The sequence below is a fragment of the Lampris incognitus genome, chromosome 9 (genome assembly GCF_029633865.1).
Source record: "Lampris incognitus isolate fLamInc1 chromosome 9, fLamInc1.hap2, whole genome shotgun sequence".
Classification (NCBI taxonomy): Eukaryota; Metazoa; Chordata; class Actinopteri; order Lampriformes; family Lampridae; genus Lampris; species Lampris incognitus.
The window spans coordinates 17,555,558-17,579,464 of NC_079219.1; the positions used below are offsets into that span (position 1 = coordinate 17,555,558).

General features: G+C 43.1%; 1 protein-coding gene across 1 annotated transcript in view; it reads left to right on the forward strand.

Annotated features, from left to right (window-relative positions):
• deptor (DEP domain containing MTOR-interacting protein) overlaps nt 1–23,907 on the forward strand; it is a 58,808-nt gene that overhangs the window by 9,701 nt on the left and 25,200 nt on the right. Inside the window, exon 5 of the mRNA XM_056286274.1 lies at nt 8,576–8,754. Coding sequence (XP_056142249.1) covers nt 8,576–8,754 — 179 coding nt within the window. The remainder of the gene's footprint in view (nt 1–8,575; nt 8,755–23,907) is intronic.

Genomic DNA, 23,907 nt, shown 5'->3' on the forward strand with positions numbered 1-23,907 from the left:
AGGGAATGGCGTTTATGGAGTGACAAAAAGGAAATGCTCAGGTGAACTGATGTCGTGTTATTAGGCAAGCTCAAATTTATGTGGAAACGACACACCGTTTAGTTTCTAAAAAAAGAAAAATGATGAAAGGATTCAGTAGTAGCCCTGAAACTCTTAAAGACATGGGGTCTACGACGTCTGATAGAAAGACTTGAGACCTCCGATGTGGATTCTTTATTATAGGGAAAAAAAACCTTTAATCAGGTCATGAAAAGTTAATGATGGCTGAAAAAGTGAAACTTAAAGCAAGTTTGTTTTTGCTTAAAAATAGTCTCAAATGGCGTCTGGGTAGCGTAGTGGTCTATTCCGTTGCCTATCAACATGGGCATCACCGGTTCGAGTCCCCGTGTTACCTCCGGCTTGGTCGGGCATCCCTACAGACACAATTGGCCGTGTCTGCGGGTGGGAAGCCGATTGTGAATATGTGTGTTGGTCGTTGCACTAGCGCCTCCTCTGGTCAGTCAGAGCGCCTGTTCGGGGGGGGGGGGACTGGAGGGAATAGCGTGATCCTCCCACACACTACGTCCCCCTGGTGAAACTCCTCACTGTCAGGTGAAAAGAAGCGGCTGGCGACTCCACATGTATCAGAGAAGGCATGTGGTATTCTGTAGTCCTCCCTGGCTTGACCAGCAACCGGGACAGCTCAGAGAGTGGGGTAATTGGACAAGTACAATGGGGAGAAAAAGGAGGGAAAATGCCAGAAAAAAAAAAGTCTCAAGTGTCTTCACACAGTACATCAGTTGAAGGTTAGTGGATTGTCTTAGGTAATTAACATGGGGGACTCAGGCAGGTCACCATTATCAACATGGTAACTACACTGAAGTATTATGGTTGTATTGTGTTTGTCTGCCGAGATAAGTGCTACTATATCCTGACAAAGGGTTTTCTTACACGTGGTTGTGTGCCACAGGAGGGCACCTTAAACAGAGTCTCAATAAATTAGAAAATGTGTTGCTTCTTTATTAAGTACAAATGGTTTGTTGCCACTGGGAGGGTTCGTGATGGAAAGGTGGACACTGTTTATGCAGTAACGCAGGTTTTATTTTTTTAAATTTTTTATTTAATAGTCTTTTGTTCACTCCACACGGGCTGGTGTGCTCTGGTGCTAGAGCCGCTCACGCCTTCTCTGTTTTCGGAGCTTCGTCTGGCTCCTTCCTCCATCTCAGAAACAGGCCTGCAGCCAGCTTCACTGCAGCATACAAAGCAGATAATCAATTAAGCACACCTGAGGCTGATCACTAATCAGCCCCCCTACTAACAGAAGTCTGCCCTCCCCTTCTAGCCGACACTACACCACACCCCACTACCCCAGATGAGTCATAGGCAAGAGTGTTAGAATTGATTTACACGCCTTATTGGAAGTGGCCAAATGGTGTCTGTAGGTAGACGATCGGTATACCCGAGACGATCCGTGTACCCTAAGGGTTAGGGTTAGGGTCAGGGTCTCAGTCCTATTGTGTCTTCGCATTATTAATATGTGCTGTTGGCTACTGCCACTACTACTACTGTTACTACTATTACTTTGCCACCAACGTGACAGTTTAAACACAGGCAACAACCGTTCAAAGTAGGCTGGGAGGACCCTTTACCCAGCTGACCAATAGAATTGCTTCGTAACAACTTCCGACTTCCGGGGTATAGGGATCATCTAGGGTATACTGATCGTCTATCTACAGTGTCGTTTCTTTGGCATACCTCTAAAGTAGTTCCCGCTAACCTTATGTCTTCAAGCCCATATTGTTGCTTGAAACCAAACCTGTGGGCAGCTTCACCCATGGCATGGCAGGAAAAGCCCCTTTAATTAAAACGCAAGGAAGAGAGAGCCACTTGACAATCAATATTTTGCTCTTATTCAGCAAAACCCGACTCAACTATCAAAACCTGTGAACCTAAAAGCCTACCTACACATACACAGCAACACAGACTTGTGCACAATGTGCTGTTCACAAGCATAGTCTGTCCTGTTGACGGACTGAGTCTCTAAAGTGATAAGCTCAGGAGTCATTCTTCTTCTTATTCTCTAGATAGTGACTGAGATTCTTAGTCAACCATTCGCTGGGATTACAACGACTCTGTAACAAAAGTTGAAATCAAATGTAGGATCTAACACACTGCTTAACCCCTGCACACCAGTCGCTCCCATATCAAACTACACCAATTATGACTATAGTCTTTTGTTAACTGCTTATTTTGTTTATTTATCCAGATAATTGAAAATGTTGAATATTTGGCTCAAGATTTCAAAATCATTCTGTTTTCTAGTCCCTTATACTTGAACGTTTTCTTTGTTAGTTTAAGTCTTCTTTTGTGTATTTCCTTTCTACTTGTTCTGTAAACGGACTTAAAGCTTTAGTTTTACTCCTAAAGATCACTGCATTCACTTATCAATACCCAATCGCCACGCTATATGCAGCCCACATGGGTTCTCAGTAAACTGGGGAGAGGCCTTGTTATCGCACGACCGAGTCTCAGAGGACACTGCCAAGACTGTGCCTAGTGTGCCAACTGAGCAGTTAAACTGATTGTAAATAAATAATATATCACATGTGCAGTATTTACCATTTGCTATTATTACATATATACCCATATGTATTGGTGCACATTTGCTATGAATTTTAACGTATATAATGGCACGAGCTTTTCTCGCTAGTGGCCTACAGGACCATGAGTGTATCAGATTTAAGATAATGACCACATAGTGACAAACCCCAGGCGGTGTTAACGTCATGTTCAGCCACTTCTTTGGAAAGAGATAGAATTGTTGACTTAACATGATTAAATGTCCCGCTAACTGCATCTTGTGTACATTTTATTTGAGGTGCAAAGGAAAATGACGTCCATAATGTGCTTTTAACAAAGGAAATTTGTTAGCCAGGTTACCGTGTTGACTCTTAAAATAGGTCATCACAGCTTGCATTACACAAAGCTCTCATTTATCAACATGTGATATTTAAACATGCAAGTCAAACCTGCTGCAGTCTGCTGACTTTATATCGTTGGATGACTTATGCTATGTACACTTGAACCAGTGTAACCTGGACCATTTTCTCCATTGTATTTAAAGCGACTCTTTTTTTCCCATTCCAGAAATGATATTTTAGGAATATGCCACACTTGAGATGTGGGGTATCACTAGAATTAGGTCACAGTCTACATTTATTTTGGGTCATTACTGCTAGATTTAGCAAGGATGCAAGGAGTAGAAGTGACGGAGGCATATGAGTTTAAATACTTGGGGTCAACTGTCCAAAGTAATGGGGAGTGCAGAAGAGAGTTGAAGAAGAGAGTGCAGGCAGGGTGGAGTGGGTGGAGAAGAGTGTCAGGAGTGAGTTGAAGATGCTAAGATTTTCACTGGGAGTGATGAAGAAGGACAGGATTAGGAACGATTATATTAGAGGGACAGCTCAAGTTGGATGGCCTGGAGACAAAGCAAGAGAGGCAAGATTGAGATGGCTTGGACATGTGTGGAGGAGAGATGCTGAGTATATTGGGAGAAGGATGCTGAATATGGAGCTGCCAGGGAAGAGGAAAAGAGGAAGGCCAAAAAGGAGGTTTATGGATGTGGTGAGGGAAGACATGCAGGTGGCTGGTGTGACAGAGGAAGATGCAGAGGACAGGAAGAAATGGAAACGGATGATCCGCTGTGGCGACTCCTAACGGGAGCAGCCAAAAGTAGTAGTAGTAGACTGCTAGATTTAACAACCTGCCTAAAGCTGGGATGGGGGGGGGGGGGCATCCGGATGGCATTGTGGTCTATTCCGTTGCCTACCAACACGGAGATTGTCGGTTCGAATCCTGACGTTACCTCCGGCTTGGTCTGGCATCCCTACAGACACAATTGGGCGTGTCCGTGGGTATGTCTCCTGGTCACTGCACTGGCGCCTCCTCTGGTCGGTCGGGCTGCCTGTTCAGGGGGGAGGATGAACTGGGGGGAACAGCGTGATCCTCCCACATGCTACGTCCCTCTGACGAAACTCCTCACTTTCAGGTGAAAAGAAGCGGCTGGCGACTCCACGTGTATCAGAGGAGGCATGTGGTAGTTCGCAGCCCTCCCTGGCTCGGCAGAGGGTGTGGAGCAGCAACCGGGACAGCTCAAAGAGAGGGGTGATTGGTCAGCAGGTACAACTGGGGAGAAAAAGGGGGAGGAAAAAAAACTGGGATCTGACTACGCAATATTTTTGTCTTTTGTGATGGTGACCACGTCAGATTAGGCAATCACAGTGCTGTAAAATCTGGCCGTGTCTTGGCCGGAAGACTGGTAACACCACAAGTGTGACCCCGACCAATCATAGATGCTATGCTGCCTTGCACAATCTTGTGCGAGCGTCAAGACATTGTCAATCATGACTACAGAAATGCTATGTGTGATGCTGGTGGCCTTGTGTTCCGAAACGAAAAAGAAAAACCAATCGTGGAGGTTGTTGTGGCTAGTGCTGCTGGGGAATGATAACCTGGCATAGCTTAACCAGCTACTCACCGGGTTACTGAAGTGCCTCCGTTGTTTCTTGCCAACATTTAGCCAATCTTTTTTGACTGTGTCATGGTCCTCCCTCGAGGAAGTGTCAAAAAGGCCTGCAAGGGTGTTGCCACTGCTCAACGAACATTTCCTCGGTTTCGTCATTCCTCCTGAAGCAGCAACAGCAGCATCGCTTTCCCTTTGCCATGTTGACATATGTGCACCAGAGAGCACTCTGTCGTCCTATTGGTCAACGTCAAGAAGGAACACGTTGTACGAGATGTCAGACTAGGCAGGAAAATACAAAATATTCTGACATGCTAGTATTTTCGTCGGGGTGTCGTGAGGCATCCCAGACACCACATGGCTGTTCTTCAATTATGTCACACCACACGGGGTAAAGATGCCCATTTGTCGTCCCTGACATCTATTGTAGGGCCCGACGCTGGAAATTTGTCGGCAATGACAAAATTGGGCTAAAATCGTGTGGTCTGATCCCGGCATTAAGCAGATGGTGCTGGCAGAAATGAACTGATACTGAAAGGACTTGATTGAGTAACAGGAAAGCAGTAAATTAGTTTATTTCCTGAGCTGCTCCTACTTGAGGCTTTAAATGTCAATTACACCATCATCAAAGTCCCCTCTAGGATTTTCCTCTCTTGCATCCTTCTCTCGTTCTTTCTTTGTAATATAGCAAAAATGAGGGCCCACTTTGCAAGTGTTGCATATTTCCTCTCAACTAAATGTCCGTCAGATTTTTAGCAGGCAGCGATCTGATCTGACAATGATCTGTTACTCGCTCATCTGTCACGCATGCATTGCATCACACAAAATAACTTGCAAAAAGAGTCAACAATTAGATATATATTTTTTGTCAAATTAGCGCTGGACAGTAATCAAATCATAGCAAAGAGTGCACGTCGTTTCTGGCGCAGTTGGTGTTTAAGTGCAACAGATTACCTGTAGTGATGCATCTAATAGGGCATTCAATAGTGACTATATAGTGCCACAAATCCAAATCACAGTCATGCTGAAAGACCATATAAGTATTAAGGTGGGCCTGGAAAAGGAACATTTTAGGCTCGTCTTGAACGTAATAAGCAACATGCGCATGCATGTTCCTCAAATCACATCCTATGGGACACAACACAGAGTCAAAGCTCGTCTTGGTAATTTGTGTCTATGCTAACACAACCTTGCCTTACTCTACACAAAGCCATCAAGGGGTAATATTAGTATGTATATGTGGACTCAAAAGCCATAAGTACATAACTGAATAAGTGTAGCTTGCCTCGTTCTAGTAAACCCATCATCCATCTGCTGGGAAGTGGATTTTCAACTGAAATTCTCTAATGTATTGAACGACCGGTTTTCTGTCCTGTACTAAGTATTGTGACCAAAGCCAAGTCCAGGGTTGATAGCTATTGTCTCAAAGGTTAATGATTCTCTTGGTCAACGTGATGACAAATCTGAACCTGGTCAGCAAACAGGTTGAAATAACAGACTGTACTCGGGCTCAATGTCAACAAGGATAAGGCTAGATATTTTCATACCCTGTCGGAACAGCTTATGGATCAGAGTTTCTCGGTCAAATTAGAATTTGATTTGTTCTGGCTAAAACCCAGACGTGTCCTAATGTAATGACCAGATATAACTTAGGCAGAATGTAGGATCCAGGACATCTAAAATTAAATCTCTTACAGTAGTTCCTACAAAAGCTATCAGTTCTAAAAGGATATCCATGAATGATTTTACTCATCGTAAAATCCATTTTGGGCTTATGCCGTGATTACGCTATGTTATGTCAAGCTGCACTCACTTTAAATGATTGGGACATATTCCCGTCAGTGGTGTAAAGCCGTAAAATGTGGATACATAACATGTGTCAAGGGAGACACTGCCAAAAGAGGATTATGAAGGGGAAAAAAAAGCAATGCTATGTATAGCTAGATCCAGTTGCACTGTTTTATGGTGGTACAAGCTTGGACATGTTCAAATACACTATAAAAACTGCATTGTCTCTTCTATATCCGTTATTGCCCTACCTGTTTTCCTGTAGTTTGGACAACCACCAACCACATACCAGTATCTGGGGTGTGTGTGTGTGTGTGTGTGTGTGTGTGTGTGTGTGTGTGTGGGTGTGTGGGTGGGTGGGTGTGTTTTAGAGAACAACAGAAAGAACATATAGTTTTGTGTAAGTCCAGGTGCTTGAGTGCATGTGTGTATGTGTGGTATGTGTGTGTACATGTACACACTAATCTGGTGTGTGTGTGTGTGTGGGGGGGGGGTCTGTTTTAGAGAACAACAGAAAGGAACCTATAGTTTTGTGTGAGTCCAGGTGCTTGAGTGCATGTGTGCATGTGTGTGTACATGTATACACTAATCTGGTGTGTGTGTGTGTGTGTGTGTGTGTGTGTGTAGGGGGGGTCTGTTTTAGAGAACAACAGAAAGAACCTATACTTTTGTGTGATTCCAGGTGCTTGAGTGCATGTGTGTGTGCATGTACGCACTAATCTGGTGTGTGTGTTACCTCTTGTGTCATCTGGTCCCATCCAGATGTCACTGCCATCTTATATTATCCCTGGACAGAAGATAAGACAGAGTTATGTACGTTGGGGGGGGGGGGGGTCGTCCGGTGTGATAGACTACTCATTTGCTAGTATTAACCTGGGGTAATCCTCTTTCACTTTAAATGTAGGCTTACATTTTACTCACATCTTTGAAAGAGCTCATTTATCCGTTAAATCTTAAATCTCCATTAATTTTCAGCGGCGTGGTAAAGCTGAATTCTTCATGAGAACTTCATGAGAAAGTTATTCATATTTGTCAGCAGTGATCAACTGACGTTTATGCACTAATAGGAATAATGTCATTATATTTCAGAGTAGAGTTCCCCTGTTTCCAACTTCAGTTATTCAGCTGATGTGCAAACCCAGAGAGGCTCATGATGAAGTCATTCTCATAATGCAGCTTACTAAGACTGTGCTTTTACCCTGTAGCCTAAGTGTTGTCTCGTTTTGGTTGAAATTACACATAATTCATGTGATGCATTTTCTTACATTTACTTAATTTACTTGTCCTCAGTGTGCATTTTGTTCAGAGTTTCAAAATTGGTCTTTCACTTAACATGAAAGAACCTTTCCGCATTTTTCATTGAGTGAATACTGCCGTTTTTCAAATATCACAATATTTATAATATTGTGATTCAATATTACAGTTTAAAGCTCCATTCCCCTCTTATCTATAATAAAATGAGAAAACCGCAATAATCCAAAGATAATGTCCAAACAAATATTTATTTTCAGCCCCATTTGTTACCAAAGCTTAAAATATGAGTCTGCTTCCCTGAATAAACATTCAAACAATTCAAATTCAGACGTTCAGCGATGCAGAAATCTGTTTCTTCCGCCTTGTTTAGTTCCTAGGCCTTTTTTCCTTTGGCTATAATGCTTTTAACATTGGGGAGGGCGTCTGGGTAGCATAGCAGTCTATTCTGTTGCATGGGGATCAGCGGTTCGAATCCCTGTGTTACCTCCAGCTTCGTCGGGCATCCCTACAGACACAGTTGGCCGTGTCTGTGGGTGGGAAGCCGGATGTGGGTATGTGTCCTGGTCGCTGCACTGGTGCCTCCTCTGGTCGGTCGGGGCACCTATTCAGGGGGAGGGGGAACTGGGGGGAATAGCGTGATCCTCCCACACGCTACATCCCCCCGGTGAAACTCCTCACTGTCAGGTGAAAAGGAGCGGCTGGCGACTCCACATGTATCAGAGGAGGCATGTGGTAGTCTGCAGCCCTCCCCGGATCGGCAGAGGGGGTGGAGCAGAGACCGGGACGGCTCAGAAGAGTTGGGTAATTGGCCAGATACAACTGGGGAGAAAAAAGGGGGGGAATCCCCCCCCAAAAATGGAGGTCTTCTTAGACATATGTTTAAGAAAACCCAAATGTAACTAACTCATTAGTCAACAGAAGGGTTTGTATGGCTCAGAGCAGTTATTTTGCAGTAAATTTATGAAGGAATATTTTTTCTTTTTCTCTGTCTGCTTCATTAGCAATTGTCCCTTTTCTTGCTTTTTTTTCTAGGTTGATGACTATGGAAAACAACCTATTACAGACCAGAGAGGAGGAGGGCGGGACCTTTGAGCGGACGCTGGTGGCCTCTGAGTTCATTGATTGGCTGCTGCAGGAGGGGGAGATGGCGACCAGGGAGGAGACAGAGGAACTTGGGCGGAGACTTCTTGAACACGGCATCATCCAGCATGGTGAGCGGAGGGGAGAGAGGAACACTGGAGTGCTTTATGATGCCATCTGTCCCCTCGTTTACAGTCATTTCCTTTAGTGACGACGTTCTATCTACGCTCTACGATGGTGTGGTAGGCCTGGACAAAAAGAAAAAAAATGCATTTTCAATGTGTTTTGAGAAAAGAATCAAATTTTTAGAATTTTGAGAATTAAGTCAAAATTACGAGTTTGAGTTAAAAAGTTTTTTTTACATTGTAAGAAGTCAAACGTTGTCAGTAAAGTGCAAACAGCTGTCAAGCAATTGCAACAAGAATAGCATTGGGCTATACAAATAAAATTACCTTGACTTGACTCGACACCATTTAAATAATTTAGCATAGAGATACTTGAAATTTAAAAATTCCCTTTAAGACATTTCAAAATTTCACAACAGAAAGGTTTGTCAGAATTTTTTTCCCCCCTTTTTTCTCCACAATTGTATCCGGCCAATTACCCCATTCTTCCGAGCCATCCCGGTTGCTGCTCCACCCCCTCTGCAGACTACCACATGCCTCCTCCGATACATGTGGAGTCACCAGCCGCTTCTTTTCACCTGACAGTGGGAGTTTCACCAGGGGGATGTAGCGCGTGGGAGGATGACGCTATCCCCCCCCCCCCCCAGTCCTCCCCCCTCCCCCAAATAGGCACCCCGACCAACTAGAGGAGGCGCTAGTGCAGTGACCAGGACAGTGCAGTGACCAGGGCTTCCCACCTGCAGACATGGCCAATTGTATCTGTAGGGTTGCTTGACCAAGCGGAGGTAACATGGGGATTCGAACCGGCAATCTCCGTGTTGGTAGGAAATGGAATAGACCACTGTGGTACCCAGATGCCCTGGGTTTGTCAGAATTTTGAAATTTCATAACAAATGTGTGCAGGCTCAGACTGGCAATCTGGCGCCTTTAGCAAATGCCTGATGGGCCGGCCCATTAGTGGGCGGCAAGGTGCCAGCTGCAGCCTGGAGAATGAGGTTGGGCTACACCTATGAGGCGTGGCTACACCCTCACCCCATCCATGTGTAGCCTCACCCACCCCCCAGGCTGCAGCTTGGTGTACTTGAGCAATGTGGGGAAAATTTTTCACCCGCGCCCCACTTGTTGGAACAGCCCATCTGATTGGGGTTACACAGTCCCAATTGTCAATAGGCTACCCATACTGTAAGGCAAGTGCAGGAAGTGCTACCCTTGTCCTCCCCCCACCCCTTCAAGTGGATATGTCCATTCATGTAATGTCAGAGGTCAAGCAGGAAATAATCAAATCAAGAGAGAACGAGCGGAAACTATTAGTTATACATTTGAGTTGAAAATAAAACTAGTCTGAAATGGATAAAGGTCGCAAAAAGTGAAAAGGTCAGAGAGAAAAAGAAAAAGAAAACTTGAGGCTGATGGAATTATCAACAGGGTGGCAGAGAAGAGCACACTGATGAGACGTCTTCCCACTGCCCAAGTTAGGACATGCTATTCTATTCTATTCTATTCTATTCTCTTCGTGGCTTAAGGCCACGGTGCTGTGCTGTTTTTTTAAATGATGTCAAGGCGAGAGTGTTTTGATGGCTCTGCTGATTAGTCACTCTGGGTCCACTCGAATAGGGTGCAGACATGCTGCTTGTCACGGCGTGACAATGGCAGCGAACGAACCTGTTTAAATAGTGTCGGTAGCATGAAATCCTGACTGTTAAACCAGATGTGTGCAACCAGATGTTTGCATCAGGTCAGCTGCAAACACAATGTCGGATGATTGACTATAAATAGGGCGCTGTTAATTAATGTCCAGTTTCAGACACATTTCCAGATCATCATTAGGCTAGGACTACATTAAGGTTTCATGACGACTGCATTGCATTTTGTCATAGACTACATTCATGACATATGATTATGTTATATCTTTTTAATTAAAGTTACGGATTGTAGCATAATTTCACCTGGAGTTGGGTTGCCAATTGTCAAATGAATCAAATCCCAAGTGCCCCTCTTGGGGTGCCGACTTTGCCCCAAGGCTATTTCTTGGCTATTTATTCAAAACACTATTTTATGAAATCCTGTAAGGACAGCTGTTGTTAGGGTGCCAACTTGATATCTTCCTTAACCTGCATGTTATAAATAGCCTGATATTGCTTTATGCAACTCATAAGTGTGTATGTTGGGGAAAAGGGGGGATTGGTCCAGACGCAATTTACCAGGACCATATTTTGTTCCCAATCTGACCCTGAAGGTATGCCAAAATTGTGCATTTTGATGTACCTTTACATAGGGCTGGGCGACATAGCTGAACATTTTATCGCAATAAAATGTTTCATTTCAGCCAATATCGATAATTGACCATTTTTAATTACCTATCTTTAATAAAAACCAGGGGAAAAAAATAGCGTGATCCTCCCACACGTTACATCCCCCTGGCGAAACTCCTCACTGTCAGGTGAAAAGAAGCGGCTGGTGACTCCACATGTATCGGAGGAGGCATGTGGTAGTCTGCAGCCCTCCCCGGATCGGCAGAGGGGGTGGAGCAGTGACCGGGATGGCTCGGAAGAGTGGGGTAATTGGCCAAGTACAACTGAGGAGAAAAATGGGGAAAAATCCCCCCCCCCAAAAAAAATCTTTGAAATCAATGTTTTGTTTTGCTCATATTTCCACAAATTCAATTTCCCTTCATCTTGGATGAAATCTAAGTAGAGGGTTTAACAATTGCATCAAACATACTTGGGCTGTAAAGACATTTCATAATACCAAAACCGCTTGGAGCCACACTCTGACTCGGGGCTCGCCTGCTGACAGATTTATGATCTGTGAAGTGGGATTAGGTGACAGTGAAAGATAGGGGCCCTTTAAACCCAGCTGTCCCCATACAGCTGTGGGTCATGCTCCAGACTTGGACGCGGTAGGGGAGAGCTGCAATGGTATATCCCCAGCTCTATTACGGTATCTCTGTGGCCTTGAATCACCCTAGTCATCTGTGTTCCTCCTCTAGTCCTCCTTTATTTGGAGACCTTGTCCTTCATGACACTGTAACATGTACCCCACCTCTCATCTGTTGTGTACTAATATTAGACAAATGGGATCGACTTCTGCTCATACACGAACCCAAGTTAGGCTGAGCAAAAGTATGCTTTTTTAATTCACGCCAGCAAAGATCGAATTTTTGTGTGTCTGCTTGCTCAACTTTCCTCTCTGGGTATATCAGAAAGCTGACATGTTCTGTTTTGGTCAGAGTTGAGTCATAGGTCAGTACGAGCCCGCTGCTCCTTCTCAACCCCAGCGGAAAACTGATTTAAAACTAGCAGCCTTTGTTGGCACGTCCCTCTCTCCTCTTCTTCTGCCATGTGATACTCGTAATCAGAGATCTAACATCTGAGCTGAGCCAGTCTAGCCCTTGCCCCAGATCCCTTTGCCTGTTATTTTGGTTCGCCTAAATATTTTGTTTGGTGTGAAAGGTAATTTTAAGCACGCAGTATTCACTTGTGACAAACATATCCCCTCACCCACTCATCCATGTTAGTATCTCAACTTGATTAAAGTGATAAAGGAGCAGCCGTTCAGATACTCTGGTAAGTCTGATTCATGCCAGCCCTCTTCATGATAGATCATTCTTAAGGTGTGCTAATGAGTGCGGTTAGCTTGTGCAGTGTTAAGCTAGAATAAAAGTCTGCACACTTAAGTCCCCGTAGTACCCAGTTGGAGCTGGAGACAAAAATTGGTGAGTCATCTTCAGATAAATCAATAAAATATATGAACTATCATTGCCTTGGCCGTGATTAGTGTCCGTGACTCATCAGAGATGTGTTGGTGGAAAAGATGGATTTATAGCAGGGGTGCAGGGTGTAAACAACTCACCAGAAAGAGAAATGTGAAATACTGTGTCACTTTTAACCCTCTGAACCCCAAAAATCACCGGCGTGTCCGAGAGGCATACTTTTTTTTTTAAATCACCAAAATTATACCATTTATCATAGCCAGAAATTGTGACAATAAAAAATATCATGGGATTTTCAAATTTTGGATAGTCATTGAATGCACCATGTGCGATGAACGGTTTCGTCTCGGGAAATAAATTAACATAGTAATATTTCACCAAAATTGCTTGATTCTACATGTCTCATTTAAAATTTTGCCCAAGATAAACCATTGGAACTAGCTAGATTCTGTGAAAAACATCAAATTCTGTGCTTTTCAGCGCAGCTGGAAAGCTTTGGATGACTTGGCTGAGACAAACAGTCTCATGACAAAAAATTCAGCGAATCAGCATCTGAGGCGAGTGAATTGCAGGCTGTGTAGTTGTATATAGTAGTTGAAAACGCCTAGTTTGTTGAGGTCGTAAAAATGTAAATACTTCAATATGTATAGCATGTGCAGACCCCCTTTCCCCCCCCCCCCCAATATTGATAACAGTTGTGGGCACTTGGAACATTTTTATATATACTATATAGATTCCCTTTTTTCTTTCAATTTTTGTAAAATAAATTTATCAAAGAAATTCAACTTGCATTTTTTCTTTTTCTTTTTTTAAAAAATTATTTAAAGCATTGTAGCTGTGCTATACTACAGAAAAGACATTTTTGTGCCCTCCTACTTATAGCTATGATTGTGCTGTTTCCATGAAGGTGCAGGACTTCCATATTGCAGTGAAAAAGGAGCCCGCAGTGAGTAAAAATTTGACAGGAGCAAAAAAACAAACAAAAACAAAACAGCCAGAGCTGCTTGGGTCTCAGAGGGTTAAAGCCAAAAAACATCTGGTTAACACTCCGAGGTCGGGGAAAACAATGCTGCAAGTGTAGGAGAGTTAAGATTTTAAATCTTTTTGCTGATGTGGGCCCCTTTACGCCTGAGGAAACCAAACACTGCATTCCACAGTGGCGTCTTCAACCAACAGTCAAACAGAGAGGGTTGTTCAATTGTTTGGAGGATGCTTTTTTGCATCGGGGCTTGAATGACTTGTCGCAGAAGGATTCTTCAGTCTCATTTCAGAAGATTTTACTGAAGAACCTCAGGCTATTCAGCTATGACCAAAGGCTGAACCATTTGATTTGATTTTGATTTTGATCTCCTTTAACCCTGATAAGCTACTCGTCTAAGTTCACAAATATGTATTACATGAAATTATTAGAAAAAGTTGACCAATACAGATTAAAATCACAAGAAGTTACACAGACGTACACACCCACAAACAATAATTTTACATGATTAAAAAAATATTCCATTCTGGGTTAAAAAAACAAAACAAAACATAATACATTTCTAAAAAAAAAATCACTCTCATGATAAGCTTTCAGATACCACTTAAAACTTACCTTAAGGTTAAGAAAAGCTCCTAGCCGAATCTGCTAACCCATGCCATAAACTCCCTGCTCACCCTGCGAATGGTCTTTTGCTCTTAGCCAGTTTACACTTTGAGAAAACATAGTTTGTTGTAGGCGGCACGGTGGCACAGTGGTTAGCGCAGTCGCATCACAGCAAGAAGGTCCTGGGTTCGAACCCCAGGGTTATCCAACCTTGGGGGTCATCCCAGGTCGTCCTCTGTGGAGTTTGTATGTTTTCCCCGTGCCTGCGTGGGTTTCCTCGAGGTGCTCCGGTTCCCTCCCACAGTCCAAAGACATGTAGGTCAGGTGAGTATGCCGTACTAAATTGTCCCTAGGTGTGAATGTGTCCGCCCTGTGATGGACTGGCGGCCTGTCCAGGGTGTCTCCCCTCCTGCCGCCAAATGAGTGCTGGGCTCCAGACCCTGAGCAGGATAAGCGGCTTGAATAATGGATGGGTGGATAAAGCAATAAGAAAATGGATGGATGTAGGCCAATATGCCATACATCCATCCATTTTCAAACCGCTTATCCTGCTCTCAGGGTCGCGGGGATGCTGGAGCCTATCCAAGCAGTCATTGGGCGGCAGGCGGGGAGACACCCTGGACAGGCTGCCAGACCATCACACGGAGCTGACATACACACACACACCCACACACATTCATACCTAGGGACAATTTAGTACGGCCGATTCACCTGACCTACATGTCTTTGGACTGTGGGAGGAAACCGGAGCCCCCGGAGGAAACCCACACAGACATGGGGAGAACATGCAAACTCCACACAAGATGACACAGGACAACCCCCAAGGTTGGACTACCCTGGGGCTCGAACCCAGGACCTTCTTACAGTGAGGCCACCACACTAACCACTGCGCCACCGTGCCGCAATATGCCATACACATAATACAAATAGTCTAGTGCAATCCTAGTGTGCTCAAATGTCAACAATATGCATGATGCAATACGTGAGTGTTTTGCAGATCCATATACCAATAACACACCAAACTGGTCTACATAATACCTCCAATAGCCTGGTTCCAAATTATTTACAGAAGTCATGACAGCTTGAAACGACTGATTCTTAAACGACTAGAGAGCAAATAAACCCTTACCTTTCTGAGGGGGCATGTTTTTTTTCTCTCAAAGACAATCGAAATTGGTGTCAGTAGGCCAGGTTACCACTGGCTCGTGAGGCGCTTGGGGCAGGAGGCGGGGGAAGGAGGCGGCTGCAGGTGCAGCATGATTGCCACATTCCTCAGCAATTCATTGTGCTCCCAGAATGCATAGCCTTGCGAGCCTGCAGTTATTACTATCAGTTAGTCCCCGAATTAGCTCACGAATAGTTGGCCCACATTTCGCCACCCTGTTCACCTACATGGGCGCGCCAGCAGAGGTTGCAAAACTGATCATGCAAATGTCACCATTACGAAAAAAATGTTGTGCGGGCGCCCCATGCTGCCTCAGCAAGTAGCCTCCCTGGGTGGCTGCCCATGTCGCCCATACCTCAATCCGCTACTGGTTGCGATGATCTAAAATGCACAATATGGCTGAGAGATAAGAAATTTTAAGGATTAGAAATGGCTTACTTAAGATTTTGAAAAAAACACCTCAACCTTTTACAGTAGTACTTTGCACAAGAAGCAAAATCTACAAGTAAAAATAACAAACCACTCAATAAATATGGTTCTGGATAGTGTAGTGGTTATTGTGAAAAACTGATCACTTGTTGCAAACATAATATGGCCATCTAATATGGACCAGGTACATTTGGACTTAAAGCCAAGGCATGTTTTGAACAGTTGCTGGTTGCTTTTGGTAGCCTGATAGATACCATATTGAGGCATTAAATGATGACTGTTGGATTTTATATTTGATTTCCTTCTCTTGTATTTCCTGTTAGGTACGTGTGTGTGTGTGTGTGTGTGTGTGTGTGTGTGTGTGTGTGTGTGTGTGTGTGTGTGTGTGTGTGTGTGTGTGTGTGTGTGTGTGTAATCAGGTAACAGGCAAAGGCCACTGACATTATTCAATGAGTGCGGCTTACAGCAGTGGTTTACAACCATGTGCCATCATGCAGGGGTGGCATGGCTCAGGAGGTAGAGCGGGTCATCTAGTAATCGGAAGGTCGCTGGTTCGATCCCCATCTCCTCCAGAGAGCGTGTCAAAGTGTCCCTGAGCAAGAAACTGAACCCTTAACTGCTCCTGATGCGCAGGTTGGTGCCTTGCATGGCAGCCTCCACCATAAGTGTATGGATGTGTGTGTGAATGGGTGAATGTGAGGCGTACACCGTAAAGTACTTTGAGTGGTCTGTAGACTAGAAAAGTGCTTTATAAATGCAATCAATTTACCATCAAGAGCCATCATCTCTTTTTCAGGTCATGGAGTTGGGGTAGGCCGATAGTTCCTAAACAATAGACCTAGCAGTAAATCAGTAGCAGTAAATCTCTCTCTCTCTCTCTCTCTCTCTCTCTCGCTCTCTGATCCACACATGACTAGAGTAATGATATCTTAGCATGCCAGACCCTAGGGGGAGGCTGATTTTTTTCTTATTTCTTTTATGAATTACCTGCAACTGTGATTTCACATCCATCTCTTATTCAATAGGCCTGCAGGGAAAATGGTTACGACTGTATTCGATGTATTTTGGACATTCATTTCTTGTAGATTTCGCTGTAGGCAGGGCTTTATTTAGATTTGTGCCTACACTTAATCAGCCCCCTAATTCACCCAGCGATACAGATGGCCCCTAATCAAAACTGAAAAATCTGAGGTATGAGACGAAGTCAACAATTGTTATCTGTCAAGCTATTGAAGAGGAGTGATATTGCTTTAAACAGGGACCAGGATTATAATCAAGGCAAAGGTCAAAGTGGATAACACAGTAAGCTTGTTGGCCGACATGCTTTGCCAACATTTTTCACTCACACTGTCCTTAAAAGTGTAAATTATATAGAGTGGTTGTAAACAGCCCGAACAAAAGAGGAGAGAGAGGGCGAGGTATAAATTGAAAGATGACTAATCTTGCAGTCTAGAGCAGAGTGAAGGATATTTCTGTCCTTTTGTCCTTTTACTCCCTCTCTCTGCTGATCTCCCCTGATCATCACACAGAAGGCCCATCTGCTCCATCTTTCTTTATCCCCCCCCCCCAATTTTGTCTTGCCATCTCTCTTTCTGTCCCTTTGTCTCCTCCACCACGTTCACCATTGTGCTGTAGTGGGGCAGAGCCTCTCTAGGCAGATATCATGGCATGTTTCACTGCACACAGTGTGAGGGAGAGGGAGGGCGCTTGTTGTCATATCACTTAGTTATCATCGCACTGAGCTAAATCTGCTCCCTGCTGGCCTGGCACAGGCTGCACACTGTCTTCTTCCCTGCAGAAATATGGCATGTTTTATTATTTATCATTTTGAATTATCAACTATAATATATCATATACGCTTTTGTCACAGAAGGTGGATCATCAAGCTTAAGATGTCTGCTACCAAAAGCAATGTATTTTGTAGTACTAGTGAAATGTGTGCATAGCTTTTTTTTCCCCCTCTGCTAACTAATTTTGCTAATGTCTGTCTTTTTATTCCATTTCACTTACTTTAACTGCCCTGTTAAACGTGTGCAAATTAGGAGTTTTAGTCATACTTACCCACACGCGTTCCAGCGTAATGCAAAGCATGTCAGCATAGCCAGTCATTTACCCTGGTATATTCTAAGAAATTGTAATTTCCTTTATCAACATTATGTCTTGGAATAATGCAGATCCAGCACCTATATCGAGATTGTGCCTTTTCATTGAAGAACATTTTCAAACCGAGATTCGGAACAAGGGAAACCAGCTCCCTTCATGCCTTTTTTTTTCTTGCATCGAAAACAAATGAGACTTTTAGCTGCAGTACCAACTTGAATGACTTGACTGATGGTTGTGTTTGGCTGAGCACAGGGGCTCGGTCTGTAGCGGCAGCTAGAAACAGTGCTGCTGTCGCAGGTAGGACATCTGCGTCTGGCTCAAGGACACTTCAACAAACAAGTCAGCTGCTGTGCGGAGAAAACCTACGACCTTCAAATTCCTGTATGGTCACTGTAAACATCTGGTTATAGTTGGTGTAGAAGCAAAATACTATACCATATACCATCTATTCTCATTCTTTTTCTTCTGATTCTTATTATCGTTTTCATTATGATGGAACAGATTATTTCTTATTTTTTGTTTGTTTTGGGTCGGTGTGATTTGATATGGGCGTGGAGAAGCTGTGTATTCAAATCGTTATAGTCTCAGCGGACACAGCATGCTTGCAACAGGTCATGTGTGCATCATTGGAAGCAGGCTGTTGGCTGGAATGGAGTTGCACCGTTATTTAAAGTGGAATGATGGAGAACGGACGTGATGCATGGGAATCGGGACCACGGCCCATCAGACAGAATGCAGAGGGAGAGAGAGAAGGGGACGGACACACCAATACACACGTTGTGGGGGGTGGGTGGGGGGTAGAGCAGAGAAATGCATACAGGGGGAGAGAATGCTCCCACGCTGGCATTCCTCCTTTCTGCTGGGTAGGGGTCATACTCACACATTCACACACAGCATACACTCAGATAGTCGAACAATAGCAGGCAAGTCTGGATGGGTCCACATTGTGTTTGTGTTGATTGTGTGTAGAATGGCAGACAGTGTTCACCGTGGGGCAGTACTGTAGCATTTACAACCTATTCATCTTTCTTCTTTTTTTTTTGCATGCTTGTTTCGCCAGAAATTCAGAATCTCTCTGTCGAAAATGCCGTGTTAAGATCAGGATTATTTGCAGACAAACAACACAGAACAAAGTAAATAAGTAGAAATCACCAAAACATTGCATAAGCCATACAAGTGAACACCCAAATTTCACTACAAATACATGTTAAAGGCAGTCATGTAAATCTGAATTAGGGACCAACCCTATGTAAAATTTGAATTAAGGGTAGCAAAGACTTGTGAGTCTGTTTCACGATCCTTATTTGGTTTAAACTCAACAATAGAAGTCTGCTATTTAAGCTTTTATAAAAAAAAATGTTTAGTTGAGTTTTGCAGAGTGCGTTAGCTGCTGTCTGTATCAGCTATGCATTGATGCTGGCATAGAAAATGGGCCAAACTAAAATAAAGCGTTACTATGTGAAAATCTTCCTAATACTAAAATCCTGTATCAACAATAAAATGTTCACACAACTTGTTTTCTTTGCCTATCACACACATTGATGGAGTTTAGATTTCTGCAATAGAAAAAAAAATTGGGGCGTCCGGGCATCGTAACGGTCTATTCCGTTGCCTACCGACATGGGGATCACCATTTGAAATCCCCATGTTACCTGCAGCTTGGTCGGGCGTCCCTACAGACACAAATGCCATGTCTGTGGGCAGAAAGCCGGATGTGGGCATGTGTCCTGGTTGCTGCACTAGCGCCTCCTCTGGTCAGTCGGGGCACCTGTTCAGGGAGGAGGGGGAACTGGGGGGAATAGCGTGATCCTCCCACTCGCTACATTCCCCTGGCAAAACTCAGGCAAAAAGAAGTGGCTAGCGACTCCACATGCATTGGAGGAAGCATGTGTAGTCTGCAGCCCTCCCCGGATTGGCAGAGGGTATGGAGTAGCGACTGGGGCAGCTCGGAAGAGTGGGGTAATTGGCCAAGTACAATTGAGGAGAAAAAGGGAAAAATCCTAAAAGAAAAAAAATTCAGTTTGTTCAAACTAAACTAATGGCTTAAATTGTCCAGGTAGTGTGGCGGTCTATTCCGTTGCCTACCAACACGGCGATCGCCAGTTTGAATTGGCTTGGTCGGGCATCCCTGCAGACACAATTGGCTGTGTCTGCAGGTGGGAAGCTGGATGTGGGTATGTGTCCTGGTCGCTGCACTAGCGCCTCCTCTGGTCAGGCGGAGCGCCTGTTCGGGGGGAGGGGGAACTGGGGGGAATAGCATGATCCTCCCATGCACTATGTCCCCCTGTTGAAACTCCTGACTGTCAGGTGAAAAGAAGTGGCTGGCGACTCCACATGTATCAGAGGAGGCATGTGGTAGTCTCCAGCCCTCCCCGGATCGGCAGACGGGGTGGAGCAGAGACCGGGATGGCTCAGAAGAGTGCAGTAATTGGCCGGATACAGTATTAGTGCATTTATATCTATGCCAGCTGGTTTCAAGTATACTGACCCTATTTTTTTCTGCAAGACTTTTCAAGGTGTAGTAGAAGATCTACATCTGGGTTAACGAGCCACAAGCCTGATTTGTTCAGTAGACTAATGAACTGAGAGGAACTTTAAAATGGACTGTATGATTGATTGAGAGTGAATCCATAATCATTTTACACAAGTCACTTTTCATACAAAGTCTGAGGAGTAAGTTAACTGGTTGGTTGACTGGTTATTTTGTGCGTTAAATGACAGTGTCTGTAATAATGCAAGAAAGAGTCAGTGTCTAGTTTCTTCTGTCTTCCTATCCCTGAGCAATTGGCTTTTTTTAATTTGATGTTTGGATTTTTTTTTTTTGCTGCAAAAATCAATAAACATCTTGACCCTGGGTCCTAAACTGTATAAATGCATTCTTACCAGAGATTACCCTGCATTCAAACAAACTAATAGTCTAGTCGGTGTTCATTTTAGTTGACAGGCTCAAGTCAGCTCAGGTCTGTTGAGGCTAACACTTCTGCAAAGGGCTCTCTTCAGTCTGGTTCTGCACAGTTGATCTCAGTTCACTGTGCGGTTCATCTTCGTCCAGCTCACCTTTCATTTCCCTTGAGTTCACCACAGCTTACTTCTGTTCTGTTAAGTTAAGTGTGCTTCAAGCTCACTACAACTCGAGTTGAGTTAAATGGTGTGAATCAGCGCTCCCCTGAGGCTTTTAGCCAAGACTGCCATTGGATAGAAGGAATGCACACTTGCTGGCACAGAGTCATTTAATTGGCACTGTATTGAACTGTGTTAGGGTGATAGAATTGGTTGTATGTCATGTCCAGTGTGCATATAAGTGAACAACAGCAACTTACTGTGTTAATACACTAGAAAGACCGGGATTTCACTCCTACCTAAAACAACCATGGCCGGTCAAAATGACCAGCGGTTTTTAAACTCTATATTCTGTCAAGATAAATACCCAATTGAGATATTAATGCATTCCATATGTTAGTATGTCTGTTAGGAAATGACTGACACCAAAATTAAAATGTTAACAACTATAATACTTGTAACTGCCTCACATAATAATAATAATAATAATAATAATAAACTTTATTTGTATAGCACCTTTCATACATAAAATGCAGTTCAAAGTGCTTTACATTAAAAACAGGGGAAACAATAAAACTCAACAACAATACAGATAAAATAAGTTAAAAATAATAAAACACAGATCTAGGCAAAAAAAAAACATAAAACAAGGCAAGAAATAAAACCACAGTACAAGATAAAAAATAAGAATAAAAAGAAATATAAAGTGGAATTAATTAAAAGCAAGAGCATAAAAATGGGTCTTGAGCTGATTCTTAAAACTATCTATGGACGTTGCTTCTCTTACTTGTTGGGGGAGTCTATTCCAAGCCGTCGGTGCATAAAAACAAAATGCTGCTTCACCATACTTTTTGTAGTTCATGCTAGGGACACTGAGCAGGCCAGCACCAGAGGATCTTAAGAGAGCGGCTCGGAACATAATCAGATAAACAGTCAGATAGGTATGAGGGTGCTAAACCACGTAGAGCTTTAAATACAAGTAAAATAATTTTAAAATCAATCCTCACTGCTACAGGAAGCCATTGTAAAGACGCTAAAACTGGGGTAATGTGATCTCTCATCCTGGTTTTTGTTACAACCCTTGCTGCCGCGTCCAGTACTAGTTGCAGTCTATCGGTACTTTTTTTGGGTAAACCAGTAAGAAGTGCTTTGCAATAGTCTAGACATGAAGAGATAAAAGCATGTGTCACCTTTTGGCATCTTCCAGGGAGAGGTAGGGTCTAATTCTTGCAATATTCTTTAGGTGAAAAAAGGCACCCTTTGTAACATTGTTGATATGTGATGTATAATCCAACTCAGAGTCAATGATGACACCCAGGTTTTTTTACTACAGCCTATTCTGTATAGCCAGACTTCCCGTTCTACTTGATATCATTTCACTCTGTGCATAAGTACCTATAATAAGAATTTCTGTCTTGTCTTCGTTCAATTTGAGCAAGTTTTCACTCATCCATTGTTTAATACTAGACAGACAATTCATCAAGGGATGGGAGCATTGGGGTCATCTGGTGCTACAGATAAATATAACTAAGTATCATCAGCATAAAAATGGAAATTAACTCCATGATCACAGATAATTTTCCCAAGCGGCAGCATGTATAGGCAGAACAATAAAGGACCAAGAATGGAACCCTGCGGAATACCTGAGAAAATTATGTGTTTGTCTGAGACATAGTCAGAAAGACTAACAAAATAGCTTCTGCCAGTAAGATATGTGTAGAACCATGATAGGGCAGTGCCTGAAAGGCCAATCCAATTCTCAAGGCTGTCTAGAAGTATATCACGATCAACTGTATCAAAGGCAGCTGTCAGATCAACGAGTAAAAGAATGGAAACATTTTTGTTATCAGCGCTCACTCTGAGATCATTGACTACTTTTACAAGCGCTGTTTCAGCACTGTGTCCTTTTCTAAAACCGGACTGAAATGTATCATGAATCTTCTTTTCATGCAAAAACCCATCCAATTGTTTATACACTGCCTTTTCCAAAATCTTGTCTAGAAAAGGCAGATTAGAAATTGGCCAGTAATTGCTCAGCACTGTCAGATCAAGATTATTCTTCTTGAGTAAGGGCTTTACTATAGCTGTTTTCAGTGAATCAGGAAAAATACCTGATTCTAAAGAACAGTTTACAATATCCAAAACATCCCCAATCAAACTATCCAGGTGCCCTAGCATGAATTAAGCTGCAAACCAAGAGACTTTAGGTGTTCTGCACAAGAGACTGAGACATTTTTTTTTTACATTTTTAGATTTAAAATACCAAGCTAATGTTGTTTACTTACTTTTTCGAACTGAAGTTTATTGAAGTTCATTGATATTGATACTGTGCTGACATTGTGTTTACATATGGGTATGTTGTAAATATTTACTAAAAAACTAGCAGTACTAAGAGTAATGCAGGACTAGTAATATAGTGCATTTAAAGGTGACTTAATAAGTGTACAAGTTTAACTAAGAGTTAATATCTTCCATCCATTCATTATCCAAACCACTTATCCTGCTCTCAGGGTCGCGGGGATGCTGGAGCCTATCGCAGCATCTTTGTTTATTTAATTGTCACTTGTGGTGGTCTAAGTTTAAATAAGGCTATAAAACTGTAACAAATATTTCAAAATTGTATTATTAGCCGCAAGTTATAGTAGTTATATATCAAAATAAGATAACTACTTAACTAAGCTTAGATTACATTAGACCTAACTTATATTACTGTAAATGAGGTAATTACAGCTAAAGGCAAGATTAGATTAAACTAAACTAAAGCAAATCAATTAAAATGTCAGAGCTCAAGTTTTCCTCCAGGAGTGATAGAGAGCTTGTCAGTGAAGACATGCAGCAGCACTGTACAGCCATGCAACCACAAATGACCGAAGGCACAGGAGCTGATAACCACGTTTCCTCACAAGAGCCATGAAGAAGCCCAAGAATCTGCAAGTTAACAGAAAAGGGCCAAGAACTGCATGATGAGCAAGTAAGAAGATTTGCACACTGTTTCAGTGTGAGCTACGAGAAGTGGAAGGCTATCACTAAAGACGCCAAAAAAGCGCTGAATGGACATTGCTCAAACAACCTGCTGCATGAACACATCACAAGGGTAAGCGATGT